Here is a 21412-nt window from a genome sequence, read left to right as displayed (position 1 = left end):
ACCATGACACTATCCTTTAGACCTATTATTGTAGGTCTAAACCCTTTAAGAAGGCTTTCCTTTTTTTTGTGTGTGTGAATGTGTGTGTGTGTATGTGTGTGTGTTTCGAAAGATTGTATTCAGGGGCCTCATCATTCACTAATGAACTATATCCCCAGCCATACAACAGTTTTTGTGGTTTTTATAGTCATGTTAGATTATGCATATGTAATATCTTGTTTTTATTTCATTTTTAATTATGTGTATGTTGCATATGTCTTTGTGGGTATGTTATCCAAGTGTGAGTTCCCACATTGGTCAGAGATGTCCTCTGGAGGTATAGGTGTCTGTAAGCCAATTAATGTGTGTTATGGGTCCTCTAGAAGCATAGTACATGCTCTCAAACGGCTGCATCACGTCACTAGCTCTGATATACCTACTTTGACAGCAAAACTTAGTGAAGTTTTTTAAAAATACTATTTTGTGATATTCTGTCAACTATCCAGTTGGTGGCAGCATTCACCTTTAATTCCAGCACTCGGGTGGCAGAGGTAGGCGGATCTCTTGAGTTTGAGGCCAGCCTGGGCTACTGAAGGAGTTCAAGATAGCCAGGGCTGCACAGAGAAACCCTGTCTTCAGAAATAATATGCTTTCAGTCAGCTCCTTTATATACATAGTTGGTTCTAGCTGTTTTTAATATAATCAATTAGGGCCACAATGGTTTATATAATCCTGATTCAAATTTTCAGACAGAAAATCATAAGGAATTAGTACTAGTAATTAACAACATATGTATTTCATGAAAAACAAACTATATATACACATATGTTCAAAAGGAGATGCACAGTTTTTTTTTTAATAATTTATGAAACACAAGTCAGATGTGGTAAGTCACCAATATTTCATCACTTGGCAGATGCAGGCAGGTAGAATACAAGTGTAGGCCAGAGTGAGCTATGTAGCAGTAGTGTATATCACACCTTTCCCTCTAAAATCAATAAAGCATAAAATTTATCATTTTTGTTTAGGGTTAAGTTTAGAGCAAGTCGACATTTTATGGCATTGTTTAGTAGAAGATTCTGAGTGCTATGATGATGCACTTCACTGGTTTTTAAATCAAGTTCGAAGTAAAGATCAGCATGCAATGGGAATGGAAACCTACAAACATCTTTTCCTGGAGAAGGTAATTTTACATCTTTGAAGTTCTTTTTGTTTATTTTTAAATCTCTTGAAGTATGACTCCTGCAGTAGTCCCTGTCTTATTTTTCCTGTCTCACATATATCTTTCAGAGTAAACAAATGCATCAGGTTTTGATGATCCTTATATAACTTTTCCAATTCAGATTTTCCTGTTGTGTTACCTTTTATTTTGAACTAAATGTAAATTTAGATTATATTTATAAGTCTATTATTTATTAGAGTAATTAGAATAATGTTAAGACTGGCACTAACCATAAATGTTGGTCTTTCGGTCTTTAATTTTAAAAATGATTCTCAGTTTTAAATGTGTGCCCACAACAACAAGTATAGTTCCTAAGTCCAGAGTCTTCTTGAGTTAAATTTCCATAATTTCAATTTGTCTTTTGTCTGACTATAAGCTAATATCCACATTTGTGAGCTTCTTGAGACAGACAGCCTTGTAAGAAGTATAGTGGTGATAGTAACATACATGTTTCTGTTCACCATAATCAGATGTTGCAGGTAGCTACTATTATATAAACTATAACATTTGAATCAATGTTTGTTAAAAAAAGATGTGTGTAGGTTGTGGTATTACATGCCTATAATCTCAATGTTTGAGAGGTGGTGGGAAGAGGATCAGGCGTTCAACAACAAGTTGAGACTGAAAACTAAGGGTTTCTTTCCTTCATGCCTTTTTTATTTACGTATCTTATCTCTCTGTCTATCGTTTTATTTATTTATTTATTTTGTTTTCTTTCGAGACAGGGTTTCTCTTTGTTATAGTTCTAACTGTCCTGGAGCTTGCTTTGTAGATCAGGCTGGCTTTGAACTCGGCATGCCTCTGCCTCCCCGAGTGCTGGGATTAAAGGCATGCACACTACCACCCAGCTGGCTGGCTAGTTTATCTTGTCTGTCTGTCTGTCTGTCTATCTATCATCTGTCTAACCATTCATTTAATTATTTACTTAATCATTTATTTATTTAATTTTGTTTTTGCGAGACAGGATTTCTCTGTAGCTTTGGTGCCTATCCTAGAACTAGCCCCCCCCCCCCCTTTTTTTTTTTTTTTTGGTTTTTTCGAGACAGGGTTTCTCTATGGTTTTGGCGCCTGTCCTGGAACTAGCTCTTGTAGATCCGCCTGCCTCTGCCTCTCGAGTGCTGGGATTAAAGGTGTGCACCACCACCGCCCAGCCTTAGAACTAGCTCTTATAGATTAGTTTGGGCTAGAACTCATAGATCTCTGCCTGCCTTTGCCTTCCAAGTATTAGGATTAAAGGCATATACCACCACTGCCCAACTTATTTATTTATTATGATTAGAAAGGTTCCTTGCTAATTCACAATGTCTCTGGGTTACAGTATAATAAATGAGTTTTACAGCAAGGTACAGATAGAATTTATTTTTATCATAACTTTTGTCCTTCAATACAAACTACATTTAGTTAGATATCATAAATGTATATAGTCATATTTACTAGATGACAAAACATTTTTATTTACTTTTTTGATTTGAGTGTATGTTTGTGATTGAAGTAAACATCAGTCAGGTGCACCTGATTGAAGCACACTTGTCTTCAGGCTTTGCATGAATAGGATTTTTAAAAATTATTTAAATGTTTACATTATTGCCAGATCTTTTCTGATGTTTTTCCTTCTATATTGTCTTTAGTAAAATTAATAATCTAATAAAATCTGTTAACATTTTTTTTTAAGATGCCCCAGCTAAAACCTGAAACAATTAGCATGACTGGCTTAAACCTGTTTCAGCATCTGTGTAACTTGGCGCGATTGGCTACCAGTGCCTATGATGGTGGCTCAAATTCTGAGGTAAGGTTTTAGACTTAGTGTTCTGTCAGATAAAATTTGAGAGATTTTTTTCTTGTCTTCAAATTAGATTGCCAAGTTATCTTTCTATAAACTTTGCCTTTATTATAAAGATTAATTTTATTTCAAGTGTCTCTCCTTCCTTCTCAACAGGGTTTTTTTTTTGTATGTGTGTTTGTGTGTGTAACCCTGGCTGTTTGGAACCTGCTCTGTAGATCAGGCTGACCTCAAACTCAAAGAGATCTGTTTGCCTCTGCCTCTGAGTGCTGGGATTAAAGGCGTGTGCCATCACCAGCTGTTATTTCAAACTTTAAATGCTTTATATTTGCATTTTGGTGTTGTGATTTTATTATATTTGCCAAAGGAAAGTATGCTTTTGCCTTAAAATGTCTCATTATTTGCTTTGTGATTTGTTTAGAAGGATAGGTGCCTGTTCTGTTATTTTTCTTGCCGCTTCTGGAAAACATAACTATTTTATGGAAAACTTAATTTGCATGAAACAATTTTTAAAAACTTTAAATATTTGTATGTGAGCACAATTGTGCTTCTGTGGAAGTCAGAGAACAGCTTACAGAAGTCAACCTGCTTCTACCATATGTGTCCTGGTGTGTCTAAGTCAGCAAATCATATTTGACAGCAAGCACTTTTTTTTTTTTTTTTTTTTTTTTGGTTTTTCGAGACAGGGTTTCTCTGTGGTTTTGGAGCCTGTCCTGGAACTAGCTCTTGTAGACCAGGCTGGTCTCGAACTCACAGAGATCCGCCTGCCTCTGCCTCCCGAGTGCTGGGATTAAAGGCGTGTGCCACCACCGCCCGGCCGACAGCAAGCACTTTACACTGAGCTGTTTCCTTGACTCTGAAATTCAATATGCCTGCCTTTTGCTATAGCTAAGATTTTAATTATAGCTAGGATTTTATTTATAGCAGTATATACTAATATATAATGTAATTTGTAGTGATTTTTTTCTATGATCTACATAGATTAGTCATTATAATTAGCTGATTAACTGCACACTTCTACAAATTTCTAGTTTACCTTTGGCGTTAAAATATTTTCCTTCCCCAGACTGGGTGACTGCAATGTATTTGGATGATTGTCACTATTCTTCTAAAATAAAATGTTATTTAAGGTCTTTCTTGTTAAACATTCTTCTAGTTAGTGAATTGGTAGCTTTTTTATTTTTATATTATTGTGTGTAGTTAATTTTGTTTTATATGAGGAGGATAAAATTGTTAGTAATCTGTATTATAAAGAATAATTTTAGAGCTGGTGATATAGCTTAGTTTGTTGAATGGTCTCTCAGCAGGCACAAATCCTTGTGTTTCAGTACTAGTGCCCCATAAACCTAGTAATGAAAGTAGTCCACACCTGTAATTTCCAGATTTGGGTTTTGGAAAAAAGAGGATAAGGAGTTCAGGTTAATTCTTGACTACATAGTGAGTTCTAGACCATTCTGGATTTCATGAGATGTTGTCTCACAAAATAATTTTGCTTCTAACAGCTGTGTTCTTTCCTATCTTCCTAGTGTGCCTTTTCTTTATATAGTGATATGGGACTTTTTTTTTAAAAGATTTATTTATTCATGTACATGTAAGCTCCATCTTCATGCACATAAGAAGAGACAGCCAGATTCCATTATAGATGATTCTGAGCCCCCATGTGGGTGGTGAGAATTAAACTCAGGACTTCTGGATGGAAGAACAGCCAGTACTCTTAACCACTGAGCCATCTCTCCAGACTGTGGGGCTTATTTTGTTCTTGTTTTTTAAGTTTTAATCTTTGCACCAATATTACTACATTTCTATTTAATAATTTCAAGACAATCAGACAATCTTTAGTTGCTACTTAATAACTATGTTCTGCTAGCTGGTATTTTACTGAGGCTATCCAGTTATCCCTTGGGAGACCGTCTTTCTTCACTCTGTCCACATCTTGAGGACTTTCACTTGAGCTGTTTCTGTGTAGCACTTAGCAGAAACATTTTTTTGGTATCTCTAGTTAACATCACTAATGTGAGTAAGAATTTGGTTACTGTGTCCACTAAATTATGATGACTGCATTAGAGTGATAGCTTTATCAGTGTAACTTGATGAAAAGCATTAAAGTATTTTGTAAGTTATTATAATTTGTTGGTTTTATTCCTTTGCAGCATGTTTTATATTATTGTGTTTCATGTAATGTATTAAGCATCATTTATAGTTTTCCTGCTTTATAAATAAATTCAATTGATTTTAAAAGTTCTTCATTATCTAAGGAAGTATGTAAACTTTTCTTAATGATGATTATTATATAATGTCCAATTATATAAACTACACTTTTAGTACTTTGTAAAGTATTAAGTTTACTGTTTAACTCCATATTTGTTATTTTAATCTAATAATCTGTCTTCATTTAACAAACAAACTTTAAAAATGTCTTTGTCTTTAATCCTTAGCTGTGTGGTATGGACCAGTTTTGGGGCATTGCATTAAGAGCACAATCAGGTGATGTCAGTCGAGCAGCTATTCAGTATATTAACTCCTACTACATTAATGGTAAGTAATTTGAAATACTGTTTAAAAAGTAAAAATTAATTTTTGTAAAATTTCAAGATTTCTCTTTTTGTTTGTTTCTTTAAAACTTTTTGGGGACTTTTGATTTTATTTGTTCGCGTGTTTGCCTGAATTTATGTATGTGTGCCACATGTGTGCAATGCCACAAAGGCCATAAGAGGACATCAGTTTTCTCGGAACTGCAGTTATAGATGGTTCATGTGGGTACTGGGAATTGAACTTGAGTTCTCTGTAAGAGCAGCCAGTTATTTTTATTCTGAGCCATCTTACCATCTGTATTTATTTTTTCTGAGACTCAGTCTTGCTATCCCTAGTTGGCTTAGAATTCTCAATCCTTCTGCCTTAGTTTCCTTAGTGATGGACTAACCCACCACTTCCAGTTCTTATAAGTATTTTTTTTTCCCCAGGGAGATTTTACTAAGCTTCAGTTTGGCTTATTTTCTTTAATACAGGCAAATAAAAATGTAAAAGTGTAATGAACATGCATCTGGGTTTCAGGTAAAACGGGTTTGGAAAAGGAGCAAGAATTTATTAGCAAGTGCATGGAAAGTCTTATGATAGCTTCTAGCAGTCTTGAACAAGAATCACACTCAAGTCTCACAGTTATAGAAAGAGGATTACTTATGCTGAAGACACATCTGGAAGCATTTAGGAGAAGGTAATTTTGTTACATTGTACTACACAAATCAGTTTCAGTATTTTTATTGATAGCATCTCTATATGTATTCTTAAAGTTCTTGTCGTGGGCACATAGGAAACATAATTTACCAAAAATAAATGGATTGTAATGAAAATTTTTGCTATAGAAACTTAGGTATCATTTTCCTATTGAAACAGGCAATATAATATCCTCATAAATATACAGATTTGAAAATCTTAAGGCGTTCAGCAGTTATGCATGAATAAGAAACTGGACAGAATTCCATTTCTACGGAGGTGTTAATTATGACCGTAAAGGCAGGAACACAACACTGAGACAAGTTACACTGCCACTCTCCCCAACAACATCATATAATCTTTCATATTTTATCAAGTTGAATCATTTGTTTCATTTGCTGTTTTTTTTTTTTTCTTCCTGGACTAGGAGAGAGTATTTTAATTTTGAATTTCCATTTACCATGGAAACATGACCAAAACTTTCTGTGTTAATGAATATCTATATAATTAATTTAGACATACCCTGTGTAATACAGAAATAAAGCAAATTAACATTTATGAATATATCAACCGAAATGAAAGGTGAGTAGATAGTTTTAATTACAAAATTCTGTTTGTTAAAAGTCATTTAACGATGAGTATTAATGTAAAAGTACTAAGAACTGTGTTGAAAATTTGTTAAAGTTATAACTTCTTTCAACCTCAGATCTTAGTTTGAAATTTGTAAAATCACATGCAATTCATATTTTTGACATTTTAGTGAACTGGTAGGAAATAGTAAGAAAAATACCCCTATACATTTTTTATATGTATACATGATTTGAAACATTTGTGTAGTGCAAGATTCTTTTATCATTAGTTTGTAGAGATTTACCTAAATCTTTCTTGTGTTTTTAAACAATGTGTAAGAGAACTCTTGAATTTTTGCACAGAAACATCAGAGCCCCTGAACCTGTACCACATTAGAAAAATTAAAATAAAGCAGATGTAGTGGTCTCATTCAAATTAATTAAAAAGTCAATCCAAACTTGTTGTATAACTCAAACATTACACTAAAGTACTATTTATAAGTCTGTAATTTCTGTTTCGTGTTAGACATACTTGCCGTTAATGTTATACTGAATTATTTATGAACAAATTTTGTTATGTGAAGAGTAGTGAACTGGTACGTTAGCACAAATCCATAGGTCTTGTACATTGTAATTTTACCAGTATTTAACATTAAATACAAAAGTACTTTTCATTTTCAAAGGCTCAGTAGTACTTTTCATGAGTTTATGGAGTTTAAACCCTGGACTCCTTCTCATCCATACTAGTTTTGTGATACTGTGAAGAAATATCCTGTGTCCTTCATATGTATCTGATTCATTTTATGCTAAAGTTGATCTTGCTATCAAATCATATGAATATCTGTGAGTAACTAGTAGACCATTAATTACATTAAATTTACTAAACAAAAAAAACCAAAAACCAGAGCAGTAGCTGAAAAGTTATGTATTGCCCAACATGTCTTGTCTCCCTGTATATCAAGTGCTCATTGTGGCTATTATAAATTTAAAATTATGTAACATGTAGATAAAAATTCGAGATAGCCGGGCGATGGTGGCGCACGCCTTTAATCCCAGCACTCGGGAGGCAGAGGCAGGCGGATCTCTGTGAGTTCGAGACCAGCCTGGTCTACAGAGCTAGTTCCAGGGTAGGCTCCAAAGCCACAGAGAAACCCTGTCTCGAAAAAAAAAAGCAAAAAAAAAAAAATTCGAGATAGCTTGTATTATAGTGAATAGTAGTATTATCTTAAAGAATTTACCTTTTAGAGAGAGGTTTAATTTCAGAAGTGCCCAGCGGCGCCAGTAGGGTGTGTCAGATCACCTGTCCATTTTCTCCAAGAATAATAGAAATTATTGAAATCAAAATATTGGGAAGCACGGTTATAAAAACTAAAACTTGAAATATGTAGTAGAAGGCATTCTTTTAATTACTCTTTTATTCAGTCATAGCCCAGGGTATTGTTTCACTTGAAGGAAAAAAGTTAATTTCTTTTTATGTCAGAACTCCCGATTAGTCTTAGACATCTATCTCTCCATCCATCTATATTGTAGATATAAATATATAAACACAGATATAAACATGTATAGGAATTAAGGAATTTGGGGGTGGGTAAAGAGTACTTTGAAGAATTTATTTCATTTTCTATGCACAACTGTTTTGGACACATGTATGTATGTGTACCTGCTGTATGCCAAGGTCAAGGGAGTCTCATCCACTGGAACTAGAGTTATGCTGGTTATGTGCCACCGTGTGGTTGCTGAAAATGGAACACCAGCTCTGCAAGAGCATCATTACTCTAGCCAACTAAAATTAGTCTTTTAATCCAGTTTACTTTTGTGCTTGTGGGTAAAATCCAATCTCTTATTCTGTTAAACTGATTTACATAACTTGAATATATTCTTATATCTCAAGAATATTTCAATGGATATGTCTTTCTTTGAAAGTATTTCTTAACATCTTTTTTTAAAATGTAAAAATGATAAATTGATACGTTATTATTAGATTAATGTTGAATTCTGTTTTACTTTCCTCCTGCTTCTCCTCCTACTCCTTTAACGATTTATATAATGTAATTTTCCCTTCCAATAAATCATTCAATATGTTAAATCTAAAATTGTTGTAAGCTTTTGTGGACTTTCTCTATTTTTAAAAACTTTTGTAATATTAAAGTGTTCAAAATTGTTTCCTCTTTGTGTGTTTTGTGTTGTTTTAGGTTTGCATATCATCTGAGACAGTGGCAGATTGAGGGCACTGGTATTAGTAGTCATTTGAAAGCACTGAGTGACAAACAGTCTTTGCCTCTAAGGGTTGTATGTCAGCCTGCTGGACTTCCTGACAAGGTAGTTACAAGGTTTTAATTCCCAAATTTGGTAACATTTATCTTTACAAATCTTTGCTCAGTTGATCTGGTCTGGTACATTTTTTGTAACTTTTAACTGGTTGCATCTTATATTTCAGATGACTATTGAAATGTATCCCAGTGACCAGGTAGCAGATCTTAGGGCTGAAGTAACTCACTGGTATGAAAACTTACAGAAAGAACAAATAAATCAGCAAGCTCAGCTACAGGAATTTGGTCAAAGCAACAGAAAAGGAGAGTTTCCTGGTAGGTTAAACAGTTGACATGTTCAGTACAGTTTTTAGCTTTATTATATAGCAGCTCTCTTGGTCCGTCTTGTGTTGCTATAACAGTTGCTTTAATGGAAGGTTTTATTGTTGGTGGTGTTTTTTTGTTTGTTTCTTCTATTTTAATTTTGAAAATGGGATTTTAACTCTGGAGTCCAAACTGACCTAGAACACACTGTATAGCCCCAAGCTGGACTCAGACTCTCAGGAATCCTCCTACCAGGACTTCAGTGTTCTAGAATTACAGATGTAATCTGTAATGAGCCATTAGGCCTGCCCAGACAGAGTATAACCTGATACTTGTTTTATTCGTCCTGCAAAATATAAGATTAAAGTAACAGAATCTGGTAAGGGTTGCTTTCTGTTTCAGTACAATGCCTTCAACTCTCAAAAGGTCAGAAAGAAAGAGAGCTCCTGTGTCCAGACCTTTGTACAGGTATTAATGCATCTGTAATGGCTTTGCCCTTCTGTCCTAAAGTCCTCCCAACAAATCTCATCTCCAAACACTATTGCATGAAGGAACCAATGTCATTTAACATATTTGTATGGGAACAAAGCATTCAGACCATCAGCAGTTTTAAATGTTTAAAGATCTCATGGCTGCTTTCCTGGTCTTGGTATCATTTTATTAGGTATCAGTAGAACAGTGGTTGGGGTATTGTTCACAAACATCATTTGTTTCTCACAGGATTTTTTTTAGGCTTCTAAAAATATTTTTTTCTTTTTTGATTTTCGTTGGTTGGTTTGGGTTTTTCTTCAAGACAGGTTTCTCTGTAGTTTTGGATCCTGTGCTGGGACTAGCTTTTGTAGACCAGGCTGACCTTGAACTCTCAAAGATCCACCTGCATCTGCCTCCCAAGTAGTAGAATAATTCCTATGAAAATTACCTTCTGAACCCTTGCAAAGACTACATGTTGGTGTGACTACATGACAGTTCTACTCTAGGGACTATAATGGCCACAATCAGTCTTGTTGTGAGAAATGAGTTGTTTTCCTATATTTTCTTGGTGTGAATGGGAAAGTAATTTAGAGCTTTGATGTGTCATTTTTGGGGTTGTGACTCTAGTTTATTGGTAGAATACTTGTCTGGTAGCCATGCGCTGGTGGCGCACGCCTTTAATCCCAGCGCTCGGGAGCAGAGGGAGGTGGATCATTGTGAGTTTGAAGGCCAGCCTTATCTACAAGAGGTAGTTCCAGGACAGGCTCCAAAGCTACAGGAAAACCATGTCTCAAAAAACTTTAATTAATTAATTAATAAATAAATAAAATACTTTCCTGGCATAGTCAAGGCCCTAAGTTGACCCTGCCTTGCTGTCACATGCAAAATAGAAATGTTATGTCATTATGTAAAGAATTTTCCTGCTTTACTCATTATTCCTGAAAATAGTTGCTTTATCCTCACTAAATAGATTTTTCTGCATTAATAAAATTCAAGGTTGGGGTTCACTCACTGGTACAATTTTTGCCTCACATGTGAAAAATTCTTGGTTTTGATCCCTGAAGCTGTGAGCAAGAAATCATAAAATTAGGCACTGACAGCTGTGTGTGGTGGCATTTGGTATAATCCCCACATGTAGGAAGCTGTTACAGGAACCCTAGCTTCATAGTGAGATTGAGATCCTCCTTAATTTAAAGACGAATCAAAAATGAATAATGTTTGATTAATTTATTTCATAATAATTTTATTCATTTCCCAATTAAGCACTTCTATTATTATTGCTATTACTATTATAATATCATCCACTATATAGTAAATAATTTGGGCATCTTACTATGTTTTAGTGGCTAGAATCCCTCAGTAAGTTTAAAAAAAGAAACACGCACTTGTTGGAACTGAAGGTTTGTTTATGTATTTTATTGAAGAAAGTTACATATACTAGTGGTAAAAAAAGATAGCTTGTTACTTTTAATACATAATTTAAGAAAATAGAAAACATGCAGGAAGCATGCTTGCTATTATTTTCTGTGTTTCTCAGGAGTTACATTTAGGTTTAATGAACAGTGAATTTATTGGCCCATTGCATTATTGTTAGCAAATGGCATTAACAGTTTATTCCCTATTCTGGTGATTTTCAGGTGGCCTTATGGGGCCCGTCAGGATGATCTCATCTGGACATGAATTAACAACAGACTATGATGAAAAAGCACTTCATGAGCTTGGTTTTAAAGATATGCAGGTACATACATAAGTTGTGGTTTAGTTTTAGTCATGTGTTGGCTCAGCAAGTTAATAACTGAATAGTTGGAAAATATAGTTAAATACTTCTTACGACTATGTATTGAAATTATAAGTAAAGTTAGGTTGTACTTTAATTTTATTGTTTTATAAATAAAATTCTATTTTTTTTCTTATTTCTCTAATTGTTTTATGTCTATCTTTTTTGTGTTTGTAGATGGTATTTGTATCTTTGGGTGCCCCAAGGAGAGAACGTAAAGGGGAAGGTGTTCAGCTGCCTGCATCTTGCCTCCCACCCCCTCAAAAGGACAACATTCCGATGCTTTTGCTGTTACAAGAACCTCATTTAACTACTCTCTTTGATTTATTAGAAATGCTTGCTTCATTTAAACCACCCTCAGGAAACGTGGCGGTGGATGACAGTGAGGTAATGATCAGATTTCTTTTCCATATATTTTGTCATTTCTGTTGAGATAGTAAGAAATAACTTTCTAATCTCTTAATATCAAAGAACCACTTTTTGTTTCCTTTGTTTTTGTTTTTTTGAGACAGGTTTTTCTCTGTGTATTCCTGGCTGTCCTGGAACTCACTCTGTAGACCAGGCTGCCATCATAGTCAGAGAGATCTGCCTCCCTTTGCCTTCCAAGTGCTGGGATTAAAGGTGTGCACCACTATCACCCAGCCTAAGTAATTTTTGTTTGTTTGCTTGAACCATTTGTGCTTAAGATGACCTAGGCATACTGTAATAAAAGTATTCTTTACAATGATGAAAATGGACAATTTAAGGCAATTTAATAGGCAGTTTAAGCTGTCTTGTGTAAGACAGCTGGACATACCTTGTAAGTATACCAACAAGCAAATATTTTCGGGTAAATTAGTTTTTAAGGATGAACTGTGCTATTCAATTAATTTTAAGGGGAACATAAGTGGGAGAAAAATCACGTGATAATTATTTGGTTTGGTATGGTTTCTGTGAGACCATCTCAAATCTGAATTAGAAGGATGACAAAGAAACAGTTATGAGGATAAGAAATATGATAAAAATCTCAACTTGTAGTTCTCAGTCTGTACAACTTATAGCTCAATCTGTACCCCTGTTTAGATTTTCTGAGTGCTCTCGTTACAGGTATATGTCACCATTTCTAACAGTTGTTTTAGTCATGTTTGCTTGTTCCTTTTTTTCTTTCTTTTTTTTATTGATATTTATTGAGCTCTACATTTTTCTCTGCTTCCCTCCCTGCTTCTCCCCTTCTCCCTTCAACCCTCCCCCCAAGGTTCCCATGCTCCCAATTTACTCAGGAGATCTTGTCTTTTTCTACTTTCTACTTCCCATGTAGATTAGATCTATGTAAGTCTCTCTTAGTGCCCTCATTGTTGTCTAAGTTCTCTGGGATTGTGATTTGTAGCCTGGCTTTCTCTGCTTTATGTTTAAAAACCACCTAGGAGTGAGTACATGTGATAATTGTCTTTCTGTGTCTGGATTACCTCACTCAAAATAATGTTTTCTAGCTCCATGCATTTTCCTGCAAAATTCAAGCTGTTGTTATTTTTTTCTGCTGTGTAGTACTCCATTGTGTAAATGTACCACATTTTTCTGATCCATTTCTGATCCAATCAAGGGGCATGTAGGTTGTTTCCAGGTTCTGGCTATGACAGACAAAGCTGCTGTGAACATAGTTGAGCACATGTCCTTGTGGTACAATTGAGCATCCTTTGGATATATACCCCAAAGTGATATTACTGGGTCTTGAGGAAGGTTGTTTCCTAATTTTCTGAGAAATTGCCACACTGACATCCAAAGGGGCTGTACCAGCTTGCATTCCCACTAGCAATGCCGAAGTGTTCCCTTTCCCCCACAACCTCTCCAGCATAAGTTGTCATCAGTGTTTTTGATCTTGCCCATTCTTTCAGGTGTAAGGTAGAATCTCAGGGATGTTTTGATTTGCATTTCTCTGATGGCTAAGGATGTTGAACATTTCCTTACGTGTCTTTCAGCCATTTTAGATTCCTCTGTTGAGAGGTCTCTGTTTAGGTCTGTACTCCATTTTTTTTTATTGGATTATGTGATATTTTGGTGTCCAATTTCTTGAGTTCTTTGTATATTTTGGAGATCAGACCTCTGTCTGATGTGGGGCTAGTGAAGATCTTTTCCCATTCTGTAGGCTGTCATTTTTTCTTGTTGACTGTCTCCTTTGCTTTACAGAAGCTTTTCAGTTTCAGGAGGTCTTATTTATTAATTGTTTCTCTCAGTGTCTGTGCTGCTGGGGCTATATTTAGGAAGTGGTTCGCTATGCCAATGCTTTCAGGTGTACTTCCCACTTTTCTCTTTTATGAGGTTCAGTGTGGCTGGCTTTATGTTGAGGTCTTTGATCCATTTTGACTTGAGTTTTGTGCATGGTGATAGATATGGGTTTATTTTCATTCTTCTACATGTTGATGATATCCAGTTATTCCAGCACCACTTGTTTTTTCCAGTTGATATTTATGCTTCTTTATCAAAGATCAGATGTTCGAGGTTGTGTGGATTGATATCTGGGTTTTCTATTCGGTTCTATTGGTCCTCCTGTCCTTATGCCAATAAGAAGCTGTTTTCAGTACTGTAGCTCTGTAGTAGAGTTTGAAGTCAGGGATTGTGATACCTCCAGAAGTTCTTTTATTCTATAGGATTGTTTTGGCTAGCCTGTGTTTTTTTGCTTTTCTAAATGAAGTTGAGTACCATTCTTTCGAGGTCTTTGAAGAATTTTGCTGGGCATTGCGTTGAATCTGTAGATTGCTTTTGGTACGATTGCCTTGCTTGTGTTCTTTACTTGCTTGTTGGATGGTTTTAAGGCTCAGCTTTACATCTCAACCTTGTGACAATCCTTCTTGAGAATTATCAATCTTGCCTCTTAAGATAGGTATAAACAGTTGTTTGTGCCAAGTATAACTAATGTAGAACCTGGAAGGTGATGGAAGAGTAGGCTAAAAGGAGCGAGAATGGAAAAGAAGGCAGAGCAAAATAATGTAAGTCTTTTGGGTCGTGGGAGTAGTTTCCATATTACACAATGTAAAGTGAACAATATTGAAAGATTTTAGTAGAGGCAGATGCATATATTTTAGTTTCTGTTTTAAATGTAGTGTGTTTGCTTGGCAAGTGTCAGAGTTGGTAAGGTCCTTAACACACTTGTCCAGGTAGGAATTGGTAGTGCTCTAGAATAGGATGGTGATGGTAGATAAAATGTGATGGAAACAAGATCACCTTTAATAGGTTTAAAGAAGAACAAAGAGAAGATTTAAGCCGGAGGACATAGAAATGGCACCTGGTTTCTGATTTGAGCATTTAATTTGGTCCCATTTGAAATGAAGAATGGGTGTTTGTTGGAGAGATACCAGTTGAAGATGTCAAGGAAACAGTTTAAATCTGGATGTTTACCTCCTTTCTCACTCCTTGTTTTGTAGCCTAGGCTAGCCTCCCAACTCAGAACCCTACCTCTTCCTCCTGAGTGATGAGATTACAATACTCTCTGGAGTTTGTTTTAATTCAATGATTTTTGGTAATGACTATCCTGAGGTCTTCTTTATTCATGTATCTCAATTCAAAAGTCACATTTTTAGATTTTCAGAAAAATAGTGGTAAAGTCATGGCCTTCTTGTTAGGTAACAGTGAGTGTTTGTTTGTTTGTTTTCACTTTTTTGAGTTAGGGTTTCCTTGTTTAACCCTGATGTCCTTGAACTTAGTATATAGATTGGCCTTGAACTTCCAGAGATCTAACTGTGTCTTGTCTGTGTGGAATTCTAAGCATGTGCCTCCCAAAACCTGGCTATATAAACCAGGTTTGACCTCCAATTTACAGAGATGAGCTTACCTCTGTCTATAATGAGTCTTTCTGTTTCACCAGCCAATACTCAAATAACAACACAAAGATTTGTTATTAGTTATTTTTTTTTTTTTTAAGATTTCTGTCTCTTCCCCGCCACCGAGTCCTGTTTATTCCCAGGCCTTTTCAGACCCAGGCCAGCTGGCCTTGGTGAGTTCCCGATAGAACATCCCCATTGTCTCAGTGTGTGGGTGCACCCCTTGCGGTCCTAAGTTCCTTGCTCGTGCTCTCTCTCCTGCTCCTGATTTGGACCTTGAGATTTTTGTCCGGTGCTCTCCAATGTGGGTCTCTCTCTCTGTCTGCTTTCATCGCCTGATGAAGGTTAATATTCTGGAGGATGCCTATATGCTTTTCTTTCGGTTCTCCTTCTTATTAAACCTCATTGTTCTCATTGTTAGCTTAGGCTTGTCTCACTAGCTCTTTAACTTGTTTACCATGTGGCTTCTTACCTTTCGTCTTTCACTCCTTGTTTCCTCTCCTTTTCTCCTGGACTCCTTGATTATCTCTTCCTACTTACTCTCTTGCCCTGAAGTCCTGCTTATACCTCCTGCCTAGATATTGGCCATTCTGCTCTTTATTTAAATAATCACAGCAATATATCATCATACAGTGTACAAATATCTCACAACATCTGCCTTCCTGGGTGCCGGTAGGCTCCTCTCTTCTACTGAACTATCTCACCAGATCAGGATTCAGCTCTAGTTAGTGACAGTATACCCACAGATCCTGGAGAATAAATCTGGGATTGCCTCAGTTTTTTCTTCTGTCCTGTCAAAAGGCCAACTTTACCATAGATTCCCAATTCTAAACTCCCTTGTCCTCAAAATAGAGTTGCCATATTATATTTTCCTCATTTACAAACTCACCCGAGCAATGAAAATATCTAAAAACATGAAGTTGGGGCTCAGGTTATCAGGCTTGTGCAACAAGCACATTTATCTGCTAATATATTTTACTGACTGTTGTTTAGGTTTTTGAGAATGGATCTCTATAGTCTACTCTGTTTTCACGTTTGCTATGTAGCTGAAGCTGGTCTTGAACTCCTGATCCTTCTGCATAGGTTATCCCCCACCCCATATGCCCCCGGAGGGATTCCTAGATAGCCCAACTTGTCCTAAAACTAAAACTGTTCTTCTTTAGCTTCCTGGCTGCTAGGGTTATATAGGCAGCCCCCACATCACACAAGCTTTTCCATAACTTTTATATAATGGGTTTATGAAACACAGATATTGGTATGTTTATTGGTCCTAGATAGATCCAAATCCCCACATGTACAGAAGAATCACTCCATACAAGGTTAGAAAAATGATTATGTCAATAGATCTTAAGTTCTTATTTATAGGCATAGAATATTTTTTGATATTCCATGCAACTTTTTTTTTTTTTTTTTTTTTGGTTTTTTGAGACTAGGTGTCTCTAGCTTTGGTGCCTGTCCTTGGAACTAGCTCTAGTAAACCAGCCTGGCCTTGAACTCACAGAGATCCACCTGCCTCTGCTGGAATTAAATGCTACTCCATGCATTTTATTAGCCCAGGGAATCATTGTAATTGAACAAGTGGCAGTAAAATAATAGATTTATATTCTATGGAAAATGCCAGCGCAGTAGATTTTATCTTTTGCTGTAAATTTTCTTCTTAATTGGACTGAGAAATAAATGAAAACTTGCTTTTAAGTGTACTTTAGGAAATATTCCTTTTTAGTCATTGTTTTAATTGCTCACCTTATTCAACATAAGTTCTAGCAAATAATAATAGTAAAAAGCAGGTTCTTTAAATTTCTGTGCTTTTCTTTAATCTTTGCTCACTTGTGGGTCAAAAGTTAATGTTCCAGTTTTATACTTGAATGATATTCTGAAAAGAAGAAATAGGAATAGACTTGAAACAGATGGTTAAACTTCTAGTTCAAAAGTTGCTTGAGGAAAGTGATCAGCCATCATAGGAAATGGAGATGAAAAGTTGAAGAATTGCTGCTTCTACATAACTACTTACTTTCTTGATTACAATTACCTTGAGAAATGTATTCACTGTTGAAATCTCAGACTTTGTTTTTTTCAAAATAGGGTTTCTCTGTAGCTTTGGAGTCTGTCCTGGAACTTGCTCTGTAGATCAGGCTGGCCTTGAACTCATAGAGATCTACCTGTCTTTGCCTCTCAAGTGCTAGGATTAAAGGTGTGTGCCACATCGCTGCACGGCTAAATTTCAGACTTTTCCAAAAGTGAGGGTAGGAAATTTTGCCAAAACACTTGACCTGAAGTTTAAAATTTTATTTCTTAAGATCTATCTTGATAAAATGGTTGTTCTTCTTTATGTAGAGTTTAAAATGTGAAGAACTTCATCTTCATGCAGAAAATCTGTCAAGGCGTGTGTGGGAGTTGCTGATGCTTCTTCCTACATGTCCAAACATGTTGATGGCATTCCAGAATATTTCAGATGAACAGGTGAGCCCACAGTCTTTCTACTTCCTTGTTTGGTGGTCGTTGTGTATATGTATGTAGAGGCCAGAGGTCATGTTGGATTCCCCTGCCATTTTGCCTCCTGGTCCTTCTGATTATCTTGTTAGTGAATTTGTAACTGATTAGGCTAATTGAGTCAAATGTGTCCCCCTGTTTCTGCACTGCCAGTGGTAGTAAGTACAAGCATGTGATAGATATGCCCGGCTTTTTCTAAGGGTGCTTGGGATCCAAACTGAGATCTTTATGCTTGTGTGGAAAGTATGTTACTAAGTGAGCCATCTTACCAACCCCTCTTTTGCTAATATAAAAATGGTATCATTTAAATACTCATTTATTTTTAAGGTACATAACATACTAAATAAAATGCAAAGGTTAGAAAAGTAGGGATTTGCCTTTTTAAAAAAGATTTTATTTTCTGCGTGTATGAGTGTTTTGCCTACATGTATGTCTGTGCACCATATGTTTGCCTGGTACCTACAGAAACTAGATGAGGGTGATAGATCCTCTGAGACTGGAGTTATGGATGGCACTGAGCTGCCATTTGGGTTTCAGGAATTGAATCTGAGACTTCTGCAAGAATAATAAGTGCTCTTAACCAGTGAGCCACCTCTCCAGCTCTGCATATGCTATTTATTGATGAGGTTTTAAAAAATTATGTTTGTGTTTTAATCTCAGCACTTGGGAGGTAGAGCAGAGGCAGGCAGATCTCTGTGAGTTCAAGGGCAGCCTTGTCTATAAGAGCTAGTTCCGGGACAGGCTCCAAAACTATTGAGAAACCCTGTCTTGAAAAACAAACAAACGAAACAACCAAAAAAACCAAAAATAAATAAATAAAATTAAAAAAAAAAACAAAACAGATTTTCTTTCCTCTGCCAAGTGCTGAGATCCTAAGTGTGTGCATCACTATACCTGATCCAAGATTTTATTTTCAAAGCTACACAAACAAGGCTTTTCTCTAAGGAAGATCTACTATAATGCTCACGTAATTAATTAAAAAACAAATGGTTTATTGTTTTGCACCACTTATTTGACTCGATATCCCTTTATATGAGTTGAGGACATCTGACATCTCAAATTGCTTGACTATAAAAAAAATGGCTCTAGAATGTGATTAGTGATTCCTTTAGTAATAGCATTTTAAAGCTGCATGTTCTGCAAACAACATTAATTTATATATTGAGACTAAAATAGCAATGTTCTAATTTAATTCTTTTTGTATACTTATTTATCTTAACAATTTTTAATGAATAGTTTTGCTTTCAACATGCTATTAGTACCATTTCTTCAACTTCTTAAATGTTTTAAATTACACACAGTGTTGTATTTTATACTAATGTTCAGTTCTGAGTTTTGGAACTTTAGAGAATTGTCTTAAGAAGGTGTCTTGATAAATCATTTTTCTTTTTTTAATTTAAGAGCAATGATGGACTTAATTGGAAAGAACTTCTCAAAATTAAGAGTGCTCATAAGTTGTTATATGCTCTTGAAATTATTGAAGCACTAGGAAAACCCAACAGAAGAATAAGGAGAGAGTCCACGGTAATTACAGTTCCATTGTTCTCATTAAAGGCTGCTTTATTCCAGAAGAATTCTAAATCTTATTTCATTCTAGATTGATTTTTTTTTCTTCTGAAATCTCCCTTATTTATGTTTTGCCTTCCCCACAGGGAAGTTACAGTGATCTTTATCCAGATTCCGATGATTCAAGTGAAGATCAAGTGGAAAATAGTAAAAATTCTTGGAGTTGCAAGGTTTGATCATAATTGTTTTGGAAAAGATTGAGAAAGTACTTTTTGGGTTCTATAAATCGTTATTTTAAGGTTAATTTTCAAGATTTATTTTAACTTTCTGTTTTTTGAGTGTTTGCCTGCATATATGTATGTGCACCACTTGCATGCAGTGGAGACTAATTGAGGACTCTCTGGATTCCTTGAATTGGAGTTAAAGATGATTGTGAGCCTTTCTGTAGGAACCGGGGTCCTTTGCAAGAGCAGCAAGTGCTTTTATAATCATTAACCATCTTTTCAGTCTTGTGGGGGAGCTAAATGCGGGCGTGGGGTTGTGTGTGTGTGTGTGTGTTTGTGTTTCAGAGAGAGAGAGGAATGAGAATGAATAAATAAGCCAAAGGACATCTTGTAGTGTTATCCTCACCCCTCCTTTGAGACATGGTCTCTCATTAGTTTAGAGCTCATCAGTTAGGTTGGACTGATGGACCAGAAAGCCTTTTATCTCTGCCTTCCCAGTGCTGGCGCTGTAAGAACAGCACCATGTTTTTAGGTGGGTTACACAAATTGGATTTAGTCCTGTGCTTTCAAAGCAAGAATTTTCAGGTCTGAACTATCTTTGTTTTTAGCCCTGTCTAATTTAGTCTTTACATTGTAGATAAAAAGTTACATTTTACTCTGAATCATAATGTAAAGATTATTTAATGCTTTGTTTCTTCTAATTTTAGCACCAGTGTTTATCCCATTTCACTGTCATTATTGTATCCCATTCCACCAACACATATTGGAATACTGTATCAGGACAGCCTAGTATCTGGGCTTAAATGGTTTACTGAAATAGTAAAGTCATTCTTATATACTTTTAACATGACTTTTTTTTTTTTTTTTTTTTTTTTTTTTGGTTTTTCGAGTCAGGGTTTCTCTGTGGTTTTGGAGCCTGTCCTGGAACTAGCTCTGTAGACCAGGCTGGTCTCGAACTCACAGAGATCCGCCTGCCTCTGCCTCCCGAGTGCTGGGATTAAAGGCGTGCGCCACCACCGCCCGGCCTTTAATATGACGTTTTACAAATTTTTAAAACATTTTATATAGAAATTATTTTTATCTGGGTGTTGGTGGTGCATGTCTTTAATCCTAGCCCTTGGGAGGCAGAGGCAGGTGGATTTCTGAGTTAGAGGCCATCTTGATTTACAGTGAGTTCTGGGGTCAGGGCTACACTGAGAAACTTGGTCCCAACCCTTCCCCAAATTTATTTTTTATTATTTGTAGACATTGATTTCTATAAAGCACACATTTTCACAAATGCTTTTTAAGTCAACAGAGCAGATTGTCATTCTGTGCAGCTGATATTCCTTATCACCACCCCCACAATTGTTTACAGTTTGTTGCTGCTGGCGGGCTTCAACAGTTACTGGAAATATTTAATTCTGCAATTCTAGAGCCAAAAGAGCAGGAATCATGGACTGTGGTAAGTAAAGACTTTTTTCAGCTAATTATATTTTATTATCTTCTTTCAGTCACTTTTGTTTTATTGGCAAAGTAACTTACTATATACTTGATATAATAAGGTTAAGACATAGTAGAAAATAAAAGATTTGATAGATTGATAATGGATTGCAAAGAGGGAGTGTTATTTTTGGTTCGAGAGGATGGATTAGTAACTTAGAGTATTTGCCATGAAAGCATGATGAACTATTCAATCACTGGCATTAAGGGGTGAAAGAAAAATGACCTCCACAAAGTTGTCTTCTGATCTTTACATGTGATTGCTCACATCTAATCTCTACCTACACACAGGCACACACCCGTAATAAAAAGATAGCTATGTAATTTTTCATTTT

At 35.8% G+C, this 21412-nt stretch overlaps 1 protein-coding gene across 1 annotated transcript in view; it reads left to right on the top strand.

The window, feature by feature from the left end:
• The window catches only part of Usp34 (ubiquitin specific peptidase 34), a 186090-nt gene that overhangs the window by 87237 nt on the left and 77441 nt on the right, over positions 1-21412 (top strand). The window contains exons 22-33 of the mRNA XM_041668910.1: positions 1008-1162; positions 2874-2987; positions 5417-5516; positions 6033-6192; positions 8953-9079; positions 9198-9345; positions 11442-11542; positions 11759-11968; positions 17710-17835; positions 19267-19389; positions 19518-19601; positions 20953-21039. Of these exons, the coding sequence (XP_041524844.1) occupies positions 1008-1162; positions 2874-2987; positions 5417-5516; positions 6033-6192; positions 8953-9079; positions 9198-9345; positions 11442-11542; positions 11759-11968; positions 17710-17835; positions 19267-19389; positions 19518-19601; positions 20953-21039 (1535 nt within the window). The remainder of the gene's footprint in view (positions 1-1007; positions 1163-2873; positions 2988-5416; positions 5517-6032; positions 6193-8952; positions 9080-9197; positions 9346-11441; positions 11543-11758; positions 11969-17709; positions 17836-19266; positions 19390-19517; positions 19602-20952; positions 21040-21412) is intronic.

This window comes from Microtus oregoni, unplaced genomic scaffold, assembly GCF_018167655.1.
Source record: "Microtus oregoni isolate MIOR12 unplaced genomic scaffold, Mior012 000019F_ref0000042, whole genome shotgun sequence".
NCBI lineage: Eukaryota > Metazoa > Chordata > Mammalia > Rodentia > Cricetidae > Microtus > Microtus oregoni.
This window is presented reverse-complemented; position numbering and strand designations above follow the sequence as displayed.